The 12,479-nt window shown below is 42.9% G+C and overlaps 1 protein-coding gene across 1 annotated transcript; it reads left to right on the forward strand.

Annotated features, from left to right (window-relative positions):
• Positions 1 to 247: 247 nt before the first annotated feature.
• LOC307210970 (vomeronasal type-2 receptor 26-like) lies at positions 248 to 6,808 on the forward strand (the record flags this gene model as incomplete). Its single annotated transcript, XM_079967170.1, has 6 exons — positions 248 to 471; positions 866 to 1,157; positions 2,401 to 2,694; positions 4,385 to 4,612; positions 5,199 to 5,325; positions 5,910 to 6,808. The coding sequence occupies 6 exons, from the start codon at positions 248 to 250 to the stop codon at positions 6,806 to 6,808; spliced, it is 2,064 nt and encodes a 687-aa protein (XP_079823296.1).
• Positions 6,809 to 12,479: the final 5,671 nt, after the last annotated feature.

The raw sequence follows: 12,479 nt of genomic DNA on the forward strand, positions 1-12,479 counted from the left end.
GCAACGCAATGTAAGTTCTACAAACTTTGCCTGAAAGAACGTGGACATAAATATCTCTCTCCTGGGCCCCCAAGGGTGGGCAACCTCTGCTGCCTTTGTGAGGCTCAAATGAACCCTTGCTGTCTCTCAAGCCACGTATACTCTCTTTGATTACATCATGGCAGCTGGGCTTTTGGTTGCTAGTACTTTGATAGATCTGTTGCTGATAGCAGCCTATAGGAAGGGAGGGGTAGCAAGCAGACCCAGAATGTGTCGACTTCTTCCGCTTCTGCTGTGGTTGCAGTTGCTGCTACCTGAAGTAAAATCTGGGGTGCCAAAAGTAAAATGCCCATTGACTTTGATAAGGGATCCAAATGAACCCTTGAATTGGTTCAGGCCAGGAGACTACCACATCAGCGGGGTTGTATCTGCAGTACCTGTTGTGTTCAAGCCAAGCGTCTTCAATGAGGCTCCCTTTACCAGAGTTTATGGGTAAGTCCTTATGTGCCTACTGTTGTAAAAGCTATATGCAAACTGAATGTGACCTCAGCGAGACCAAATGTTGTTGTCTGCTATCCTCATTTCTGGTACTTTTGCTTGGTAAATCGTGTCTTCCATTTTCGTCCCTTTGGAGGGAAATGGTAGGATTCGCTCTGAATGTCAGAAAGTCATCTACTGCAAACTGTGTGCTTTCATCCACACTAGTGAGACCTTTGCTTTAGAATAGCCCGTTCTTCTAAGATTTGGACAGGAAGTGGTTTATGGATCTCAGGTGTACAGATGCTGCAGAAGCATCTCATGATTTTTGCCCCCCATCACAGGTAAGGATGACACAATCTGGTCTTTGTGTGGAAAGAATGCCAAGATGACAAACACTTTTTTCCAGGAGAGGAGTCCGGGCCTACTGGCATATCCTGTCCTTCTTGTTTGCCGTTCAGGAGGTTAATCAGAACCACAGGCTTTCCGCCAACCTCACCCTGGGCTATGACATCTATGACAACTATTATGATGCCAGAATGACTTCTGGTGCCATGGTGGACCTGCTCTGCCCTGGGCAGGCAAACATCCCAAACTATTATTGTGGACCATGGAATAAGGTATTGGCTGTTATTGAAGGGGCTGACACTGACACATCCAAATATATTTCCACCATGTCAAGCATCTACAAAACCCCACAGGTATGAATGTCAGGAGGGAAGGAAAAATCCCAGAGCGCTATTGCAATTTCTTTGGAAAGATGTGAAAATGTTCATGATTCTAAGGCAGAAGGAGAATTTGCCCTCAAACACCTCTTAGCAAAGATGACTCAGGAGACTCTGGACCTATCTACACTTAGAAAGCAAAGGTCTGAGTGGCTTTCCATTTGCCCTGTGGTTTTTTGGCATGGATCTGAGAATTTCCCCCTTACCCTACTCCTTTCCCACAGAAAATCTGTTCTTTCCCTCTAAACCAGAAAAAACAGCAATCTGTGATTTTGCCCAAGGAAAGCAATGGGACATGGGAAGTGTGGATAAGCCCTTAGTTGAGTCTTCAAGATCCCACAGGTATAAATGGTGTGAATCATGGAAAAGGGTTTTGGAGGAAATTGTCAAAATTCATGCAGGAGAATGGAATATTTCAGTTATGTGGATTCCTACCCATCAAAACTGAAATAACAATAAATAAATATAAAAGCTAGTGCCATGTGTGATATACATGAACAATTATGCAAAAGGAAACATTGAATAAACATGAGGCAAAATACTTGGTTTCTAATTTGCTACATATCGTGTCTATACAAGTTAAACAGAGCCAGTCCTGGGGCCATGAGTACTGTCTCCTTAGAAGAAGGGATAATTTTGTAAACACATTTGCCCACAACCTTTCATTTTGTGACACTCCAAACACATGTGTTGATATGTCCCTGTAGTGGAACATCCTTTCCAACACATGGGAAAACGTTGAGCTTTGCAATACTTCAAGGAATGCCTAGAAAGATCTGAAATATAATGTCTAGTAAAAATAAATTTGACCAATTTCCAAACACAAAACTGACTCGTGTGGAGAATCGATACTTTAGCTATTATAGGTCTAATGTGAGCTAATGTGATTGTGTGTGAGCTTTTTCCTTTTTAACAGTATCTATTTTTCATAAATTTTGATAATTCAATGAATAAATAATGATTAATTCATATAATACAATTAGATAAATTTGCTACAAGAAACATGTTGTAAAAGCAATAACAAAAATGCCATCAGGGCAAACACAACCCATTCCAAAGACTCTGTCACTTTTTTTTGAAAGCAAACAATGAAATATGGTATATTGTTAAGCTCCCCTGGGATATTGTTTTCAATGTCAGAGAAAAGTTATCATTCAGGCCAATATAAAGTACTATGTTTGGGATTCTGTAGGCAATAATCTCTTCTGTTCTTTACTAGGTCAGTTACGGTTTTGTTTCTGATGCTCTTAATGATAAAACTCAGTTCCCTTTTGTCTACCGAATGGTCCCCAAAGAAGAACGTCAATATCTGGGAATAGTCCAACTTCTCCTGCACTTCAACTGGACTTGGATTGGCCTCGTTGCTCCAGACACCAACAATGGAGAGAGGTTCATGAGGACCTTGAAGCCCCTGCTAACCAGGAACACAATTTGTGCTGCCTTCTCACTAAGCATCCCAGTACAGAATATGGAAATGCCGTCACCTTCCAAAACATTTTTCATGTGGAACAAAGTCAATGTATTAGTCTACTATGGGGAGAATCGTTACTTCTATAGTTCAATATCTATTTTGCAATTCATAGTTGAAAAGTATATAAGACCCATTGTGGGGAAAATCTGGATCACAACAGCTTTGTGGAACATCACTGGGAACTTGTCTTACAATATTCTTTCTCCCCTACACATCCATGGGTTTTTCTCTTTCTTAACTCGTATTAAAAGAAGACCAAACTATGATAATTATGGCACGTTTTTATATCCTATATTGCAGTTTGGGGAGAAATCATTTAAGTGTTCATATTCAAAGCACATACTGTCTGTCAAAGGAAGGAAAAGGTGCAGGGAAAATGACATTCTGGAGTCCTTGCCTGACAAAGTGATTGAGAACACCCTGTCTCTGGATAGTTACAGTATATACTACCTTGTCCTTGCTCTGGCACGGGCCTTACGGGCTGTGCTGTCCTCCACATCAAATCAAATGGTGGTGAAGGTTAAAAACAGGCTGAAATCTCAAAGGATACAGTCTGGGCAGGTATTCCTTTTTACCTCACCAATATCTCTGCTGACCAGGACAATCATCTGTTCAAAGCCAGTTGCTTTTGTTTTTGTTGTTGATTACTGCAGTGGTCACAACCGATCTGCTGATAACAGGGATCAGTACCATGAATTCCATTATCGGGTTAAATCGGGTTCTCCTCAACACTGGCTCAGCTTCCTCCATTTACTGTACTGTTACCCACATCCTAATTTTGCTGTTGAGAAGACAATCTGCCTCCACTTTGACACATGATCCCTTAGCAAGACTTCCTGCTATTACTAGCCAAGGAAGCTAATTTCTACGCACCACTCCCAACAACCTTACTTTGACAAATAGGAAGCTTATGCATGCAGAGTTCTTCCATGAGTGTGGAATGAAACTAACACATCTCATGGCTTTAATCTGTCCCAAAGACTCTCCTCCGTGCAAGAGATGGGAGTGGTTGTGGCCGGGAGCCGGACTCCGCCTCAAGCAGGGGGCGTTTGCCCCCTGCCTTCCACTCACCTGGCTGGCGCCCACGCCCTCGGCCAGGCACCCAACCAGGTACCTTCAAGGGGGCTTTTTGGTTTTTTCGCCTACCTCGTAGCAATCGTCACAACTTTCGTGGTATTGGTGGGTAGGTTAGGCATTGGAATAATGTGTTGTGGTGTTGAAGGGCTAGGTGTGGCCATTGCCTATGCCTTCAATTTTTGGGTATTCCGTTAAAGGAATCCGGCGGTCGTGTATTCTGTTTGATGCCTGCTTGGCAGGAGGCCATGGCACGACCCTGGGTGACAGCAGGGGAGAGCCTATAGTTGAATTAGCATCAACAGGCTCCACCTACTGGTGAATAAACCCCCTTTGTTTCTTAGACTCACCCTTCTCTGAGTGGGTGGAGTCAGCTGACGTAATCCAATGCCTAAGCCAATACCTTTTCACTTGCTGTAATCAATAAAGTTGTGGCCTTTTCTTGCCCATTAACCTTATATCATGTGTCCTTGTGTTTCATTCCACTGCGCGGGGTTTGGGTCCTCAAACCACAAAAGGCTGAAGAACAATGGGCCACAGATCCAGTGCCCAAACACACACCCTGTGTCAGTCTTGACTAACACCTTCATTAATTAGGCCAGGTTATCCAGGTGGTTTTCTTTTTTAAAAAATGTGCATGTTTTCTTTGCTACTCTAGTTTCACCATTTCCTGGGCAGCTCTCAGTTTTACAATACTTCCGTGGAAGGAGTGTATTTGGATGAGAATGGGCAGTTGACAGTTGAATCTGACGTTGTGAATTGGGTGCCATTTCTCAACAAGTCCTTTTGTGCCGTGAAATTTGGGAGCATAAACAGACAGGGATCCTCAGGCCCAAAATTCACCATTGACCAAGAGGCTCTTGTGTGGTCCAGGCTTTTCAACCAGGTTTGGTTGCATTCTATTCCCTTTTAGAGATATGTTGAGCTCTGATTCTCTGTTGGGGGAAACAACAGTATAACTTATGCCTATCCAATTAATGGGCTAACACAAAACGGGGGAGGAGATAAATGGAGGAAAGTCAAAATAAGAAACATTAAAATGGAGGAGCAGGTTGGCTTATGACTGGGGCATGGCGTTTGCAGTTGTCAGAAAGCATGCCAGACTTCAGAATTAAGCACAACACAGCTGCTCCAAATACCTTTCTGTTTCAGCTTGTTTGTTTCTCTGGATTTTGTTATTGTAAATGGTTTCCATGAGAGCAGATTTGTACTGTTCCCTAGAACTTTGTAATAATGACAGACAGCTCTGACTCCTAAACCCAAGGCCAATACAGTCTCCATGTATTTCTCTGTTATTGTCTATTTCTGCTTCATCTGTGTCCCAAGGACTATGACCCTCTGTTTTGCCCCATGGATCAAAAAAAGCATCCACAACAAATCCGTGTCTATTCCACACAGACTGAGACTGTACACTGGCCCAGAGGTTACTTGCTAACAGTCTTTCATTGATGCTTTTTTCTCTTTTTGGTCAGACCCTTCCTCAGTCCAGGTGTATCAAAAGCTGTCACCCTGGATATGCCAAGAAGGTTCAGGAAGGGAAACCAATTTGCTGCCATGGTTGTGCTCCATGTGCAGAAGGGATGATCTCCACTCAGGAAGGTAGGAGACTTCAGAGGAATGTGTAGCAAAAAGAACAATAATATATGTCCTTGGTTGAGGAATATTCAAGTATAATCTTATGGCTGAACTTAATAAAATTTCAACAGTGATTTATATAGTCTTAAAAAGCTTTCCAGGTACCACAGAGATAGCCTTGAGTATGTAAGAATTAGGCAGTGTTGCTGCATCTGGTAGGCACCCTTGAACCAGTCAGTGTGGCAAAGTAGCTGGGGTGTTTGGTTTGTACGGGGAAGACCAGAGTTCCAGTCCATGCTCCTCCACGGAACATTTATTTTTGTAAATTACACCCATCTGACAACACCTGGTGTTGGGGTGAGATCAGATGTAGCTGCAATTAACAACTTGGAGCTTCTAGAATACTCCAAGCTCCTCCTTGGGAGATGAATAAGGGGGTATCTGCACTAGGGACCTACATGGAAAGGGCCAACTCTCTGTGTAGATTAGCAGAAATAGCAAGCCCTATCACTGTTTCTGTTTGAAGGGGGTTGGCTGGATTCAAAACTGACCTGCTTTTTTTGCTAGTCTGCAGGAAAATGTTCATGCAGATGCTCTTATTTTTCCAGATGCAGACCACTGCACCAAATGTCCAGAAGATCAACACCCTAACAAGGACAGAGATCAATGCATCCCCAAGATTATCACCTTCCTGTCCTATGATGAATATCTGGGGACCCTCTTGGCTTCCACTGCCCTGTTTTTGGCCTTAATCACAGGCCTTGTTTTAGGAATATTCATTAAATATCTTGACACTCCCATAGTCAAAGCCAACAACAGGGACCTTTCCTACATCCTCCTTGTCTCCCTCCTCCTTTCCTTTTTGTCCTCCTTTCTGTTTATAGGCCGGCCAAGGAAAGTGACCTGCCTTGTCAGGCAGACGGCCTTTGGCATCATCTTCTCAGTTGCTGTCTCTTCTTTGTTGGCAAAAACTATTACCGTTGTGCTGGCCTTCCTGGCCACTAAGCCAGGAAACAGGGTGAGGAGATGGCTGGGAAAGAGTCTGGCCAACTCCATTGTAATGTCCTGTTCCAGTATCCAAATTCTCATCTGTGTCATCTGGCTGGGCATCTCTCCCCCATTCCCAGACTCTGACATGCACTCCCAGGCTGGAGAGATCATCCTGAGATGCAACGAAGGATCTGTTGCCATGTTTTACACTGTCCTTGGCTACATGGGCTTCCTGGCTGCCATCTGCTTCACGGTGGCTTTCCTAGCCAGGAAGCTGCCTGGGGCCTTCAATGAAGCCAAGCTGATCACCTTCAGCATGCTGGTCTTCTGCAGTGTTTGGGTGTCCTTTGTGCCCACCTACCTGAGCACCAAGGGGAAGTACATGGTAGCCGTGCAGATCTTCTCTATGTTGGCCTCCAGTGCTGGGCTTCTGGGCTGCATCTTCCTTCCCAAGTGTTACATTATTGTACTCAGGCCTAGTCTGAATACAAAGGAGCACCTGACTACAAAGGCTTAATATGGCACCTGATTCCCAAAATATGTTTTTGGTTTTTGCAATTGATAGCCAGCATAAAGGCAGGACACATGAGTCGGGAATGTAGCTCCTTAAAAGCTATTGTTTTTGGAATCAGAACACAAAATTATCAATTGAATCATATTCCATCCTTACCACTGTTCATTTTTCTCCTGCTAAACCTTATTGATGAATTCTTTTCTGAAGACTGTTTTATATTTTTCCTAATAAGAAATCCTTATCGCAATTCAATAATAATGAATCTGTTGATTAAGAAAAAAAAAATTCTTAGATAATATTACCAGTAAATTACTTATGCATTTTTTTTCAACATGAAAGAAACACATTCCACTGGTATCTCTTTATTTCCTGTTGTGCATATCAAGAGAGTCACATTGATTATTGGTGCCAGGGGTGTTCTTCATGTGATGCAAGGTGCAAAATATTTTTAAAGTAGTTGACATACAATAGGCATGAGTCATGCCCAAAATATACTGGATAATTTCAAAATATGCAAGGAGATATTAGCAAGTTATTAAAATAGATTTGACCTCCATCCTGGAGAAGAGTGACTAGTGGGGTGCCACAGGGTTCTGTCTTGGGCTCGGTCTTATTCAACATCTTTGTCAACTACTTGGATGATGGACTCAAGGGCATCCTGATCAAATTTGCAGATGACACCAAACTGGGAGGGGTGGCTAACACTCCAGAGGACAGGATCACACTTCAAAACGACCTTGACAGATTAGAGATCTGGGCCAAAACAAACAAGATGAATTTTAACAGGGAGAAATGTAAAGTATTGCACTTGGGCAAAAAATAATAATGAGAGGCACAAATACAAGATGGGTGACACCTGGCTTGAGAGCAGTACATGTGAAAAGGATCTAGGAGTCTTGGTTGACCACAAACTTGACATGAGCCAACATTGTGACGCGGCAGCTAAAAAAGCCAATGCAATTCTGGGCTGCATCAATAGGAGTATAGCATCTAGATCAAGGGAAATAATACTGCCACTGTATTCTGCTCTGGTCAGACCTCACCTGGAGTACTGTGTCCAGTTCTGGGCACCACAGTTCAAGAAGGACACTGACAAACTGGAACGTGTCCAGAGGAGGGCAACCAAAATGGTCAAAGGCCTGGAAACGATGCCTTATGGGGAACGGCTAAGGGAGCTGGGCATGTTTAGCCTGGAGAAGAGGAGGTTAAGGGGTGATATGATAGCCATGTTCAAATATATAAAAGGATGTCACATAGAGGAGGGAGAAAGGTTGTTTTCTGCTGCTCCAGAGAAGCGGACACGGAGCAATGGTTCCAAACTACAAGAAAGAAGATTCCACCTAAACATTAGGAAGAACTTCCTGACAGTAAGAGCTGTTTGACAGTGGAATTTGCTGCCAAGGAGTGTGGTGGAGTCTCCTTCTTTGGAGGTCTTTAAGCAGAGGCTTGACAACCATATGTCAGGAGTGCTCTGATGGTGTTTCCTGCTTGGCAGGGGGTTGGACTCGATGGCCCTTGTGGTCTCTTCCAACTCTATGATTCTATGATTCTATGATTCTATGATTCCTTCCAAAGACATGGAGAGTTTTGCGAAGGTCTGAGTTTGGGACGACCAAGGGTTGCTTCTCCCCTCAAGCGTGAGACAAGAGGGGGTGTTGTGTGTAATGAAGAGTTAACCTTCTGTGCCTCGAGCCTGAGAGGAGGCGCGTACAAGGGAAGTACGCCAGGACGTGACAAAAGCAGCTTGGAATGCTGTGAGCTGAGTGAAAAGCGAAAGCAGGTTGTTGCGTCGCTGCAAGCTGAGAGAGAAGGACACAGAGAAAATGCAGCTTGAATCAGATGGAAGTTGGAGTTTGTAAATACGCTATTTTGTTCCCAATAAAGAGAAATTAGGATAGAAGAAACGTCTGGACTTATTTACTGCCCTTTCGACACACAGACGCTGTGTAATTCTGCTAATTGCTTTACGACCGCTCCAAAGCCACACTGTGTAAAGAGAAGCTGCAGAGGCCCGCAGGGGAAGCGTGGCTGGGCGCCAAACAATAAAGCAATAAATCTATAGGAAGAGATAATATGGATAGGAAAAAGTTTTTCTCCCTCCCAGTAATAATACTAGAAGTTTGGACTTCAAGTGGGAACTTAAACCCTGGCCTCCTTGGCCCTCATAAAAACACCCTGATCCCTACACCACACTGCCTCATAACTATGGAACTCATGGAAGTCCCATGCAGATGAATGTAGGAAGAGTCAATACAGAGAAAAGGAAGCACTTTTCCGCACAGTGCATAGTTAACCTGTGGCATTAATTCCTGCAGGATTCAGTTATTGAGAACAAGGTTATCAATGGCTTATAGCTTGAGGGCTATGTTCTTGCCTCCCTTGTCGCAGGCAGGATCCCTCTGTGATACTCAATGGGAGAGCCTGTTGTTGCGCTTGGGTCTTGCTTGTTGCTTCTCATTGGGGAATCTGGCTGGATTTTGTGAGAGCAGGTAGCTTAAGTAGATGAGTCTTTGATCTGTTCCACTGGGGCTCCTTCGATGTCTTTATGGAGGCCTTTGAAAAAAAGCTTATAGAAATTGGTTGTTTCGGTTCTTTCAAGGGTTTTCAACAGACATAAGGGGGTATTTCCATGCAGTGGGAAGTATCCGTGAGCAAGGAAAGCAAGTTGTGTTGGGTGTTCCTTAATACCCATAGCTGAAGTAAAACACTCAGACTCTTTAGGAATGTTCGCTGACCAAAGATGAGAGGAAGAAGGAGGATGGATAGCAGCAATGTTCAATATATGTGGCTGGAGATAGTCCGAATCCCTAGGAAGAAGAGGAAGTGATTGTGTCTCTTTCTCACACTTGGATATAAGGCAGAGCACATAATCATGCAATAGCATGTGAATGAGTCACCACCTGACCAGTGAAATATGGCCATCACCACAACTTCCTCCTCCTGGTAGGGATGCTCCTGTCAGTATTTTCATCCCTCCCATTGCAAGGATCACCAGATCATGTTTGTTTTGATTTCTGTCTGTGAGAAAGGAGGGGGAGGAACTACTTTTACAGACTTCTGTCCCTAGTACTGTGTTGGGTTCTCTTTGATCTGTCTAGAGACAAGATGGCAGCATGAGAGAGCTGTATCTCTCGTACATGTTTGTCATGTTCTTTTGTTTGTTTAATCAGTAGAAATAAATTAGGTATGCAACAAAACCTCCACAGCTTTGCTTCCGTAACTCTGCTGCTTTTGAGCTGCTCACAATAGCAAATGTGAGTCCACTGCACCAGGACCTATTCCTCGGGAATGCTGTGCTGCTGTTCCTGCGTTCCTGTAATCGGAAGGACACCCAGCTCATACAGGCGCTGAAGACGTGGGCTGTACATGGGTGTATGGAAAGCTCCTTCCCTGAGTTGGGTTAGTTGTGAAGCTATAGACACCTGTATTTCCACATAATTTTCCTTGACCATTTGGCTACATGACATGAGTGCATACAGTTAGGATTTGGGAGGGGGGGCAAGATTTGACCAAAGAAAGAAAGCTTCTTGCTCTCCAGGGGAGGACAGTGTTGTTTTACATGCTCCATCATACCCAAAGCTGAAGTTAAACATTCTGAATCTTGGAGAGTGTTTCTTGACCTAAGATCAGAGGCAAAAGGAGGATGCTGAGCAGCAACGTTCAAGTTTAGATGGCTAGAGATATTCCTGGTCCCTCAGAAGGAGAGGAAGGGATTTCACATCTTTCTGACACCAGGATGTATAGCATAGAACATAACCATGCACTGGCATGTGATTCAGTCACCGCCTGACCAGAGCAATATGGCCATCACCACACCTTCTTCCTCCTGCTGTGGATGGTGGGGTGGGGTGGGGTGGGCAAGTTGGGAGGCTTTAGACACCCAACTTGTCACTTCTTTCTAAGAAGGAGGATGTTGCAGGGACCTATGCAGAACCACATTGCAAATCTCAGATAAGGTTGAATTTTGAAAGATGGTGCATTTTGGTTCATGTATTGCTTCTGAAAGACCATGTGATGATGATGATGATGATTACTAAGCTAAGTCTAGGTATTATTGCTACTGTATAAATCCAATGGACAAGTCAGCTGGTTGGGTTGTATCATAAACCTGAACTTCTATTAGCACATGTGAGTATCCTATGGCTTATCTCTGTGTTAGAGACTTTGAACAGAGGAGGCTCCTAAAGAAGCAACAATCTATATATCCCAGGACTCTTTGGAGGGAGTTAAGAATATTAAAGTGGTATACATTTATGGAGTGGAGATGACCCAGAAGATTGCTCCTTCCCTGGAAGAATTTCCATCATACAGAATTGGGCAGAGGAAGACAATTATTATATATGTTATTCATAGGGTCAAGTATATCATGATTCATTAAACATTTAAGAAGAGTGTGTTCAACTGCAGCTGTTTGTGGACTTTGAAGCAAATTCTTGAAGCAAATTCTTCTGAAGGGACCCTCATTTCTTGCAAATGAGGTTTTAGCTGCTGAGGTTCTATTGCTCTTTGAACCACATTAAGCATTGAAAGACAAGGTTGATTTTTTTTGTAAAATGATATTTATTAAAGTTTCCAAATTAAGATATATAAACACAAACAACAATACAAACATACACAAATACAATACTAGAAACATGTATAATTTCTAATCTTATTTCTTAAACCTAATTTTCCTCGACCTCCTCACACCTCCCCCTTCTGTATTCTAATTCCATTTATCTAATCAGCAATTCCATTCCCTTATTTCCCATTGTTTTGTATTATAATTTCATTATTATCCGCTCAACAAGTTCTTGTCCTATTTCTTAACCTTAACTTAGTAATTTTATTAAATCAAGCTATTATTTTCCTTTTCTTCTTTCTTTCATTCCTCCATTTATTTTTAGAACCTTATATCTATTTAATTTTAAAAACCCAATTTTAACTTAATCTTAAACCTTTTTTCTAAAGTTGACCCAAATTTCCCTTCCACGATTTTTCCACATTCCATAAAAATTGCAATAAAAAAAAAATAAGCATATAAACAAGATCTAAACAGATTATATTTTAACACCCTTTGGATACCCAAATCCCACCCTCCCTTTCCCGGTTTTGATCCCCAGACCAACGTCCATCAGTGCGTCCATTTCTCAGCCTGGATCCCAAGCCCCTGAGGCTTTTAACCCTCTCTCAGTTTATCTCTGCCGGTCTTTTTGACAGTCCTTTATTTTCAACACCAACTCTCGAAGAAGCTCTGTCCCATTAATGTCCATTTTTCTTCCAAGCAGGCCTCTGTATTTAAAAGTGGAGCTCACATTTTGTTTCTTAAATCTTTTAAATCTATATGTCCCAAAAGCTCCAATTTCCATCTTAATCAAGTTTATGCTATCAGGCCTCTGGTCCAGCTTTGTCTTCTGCAACATTGTGGCTTCACCTTCAATTTCCAGCAAGTCCTCATGTGTCTCTCGGAGTTTATCAAACTTCATTTCCCCAGCTGCAGCAGCTTCTGTTACAACTTCAATGGGACCTTACCATTCTTCTACTCTAGTATTAAGCACAGGAGCCCCTCAGGGGTGTGTGTTAAGCCCCTTCCTCTATACACATTTGACTGCACCCCACTGTATAAGTCCAACACAATCATCAAATTTGCGGATGATACAACAGTGGTGGGGCTCATTAGTGAGAATGATGAGGC

This window comes from Podarcis cretensis, assembly GCF_951804945.1.
Source record: "Podarcis cretensis genome assembly, chromosome: 2".
NCBI lineage: Eukaryota > Metazoa > Chordata > Lepidosauria > Squamata > Lacertidae > Podarcis > Podarcis cretensis.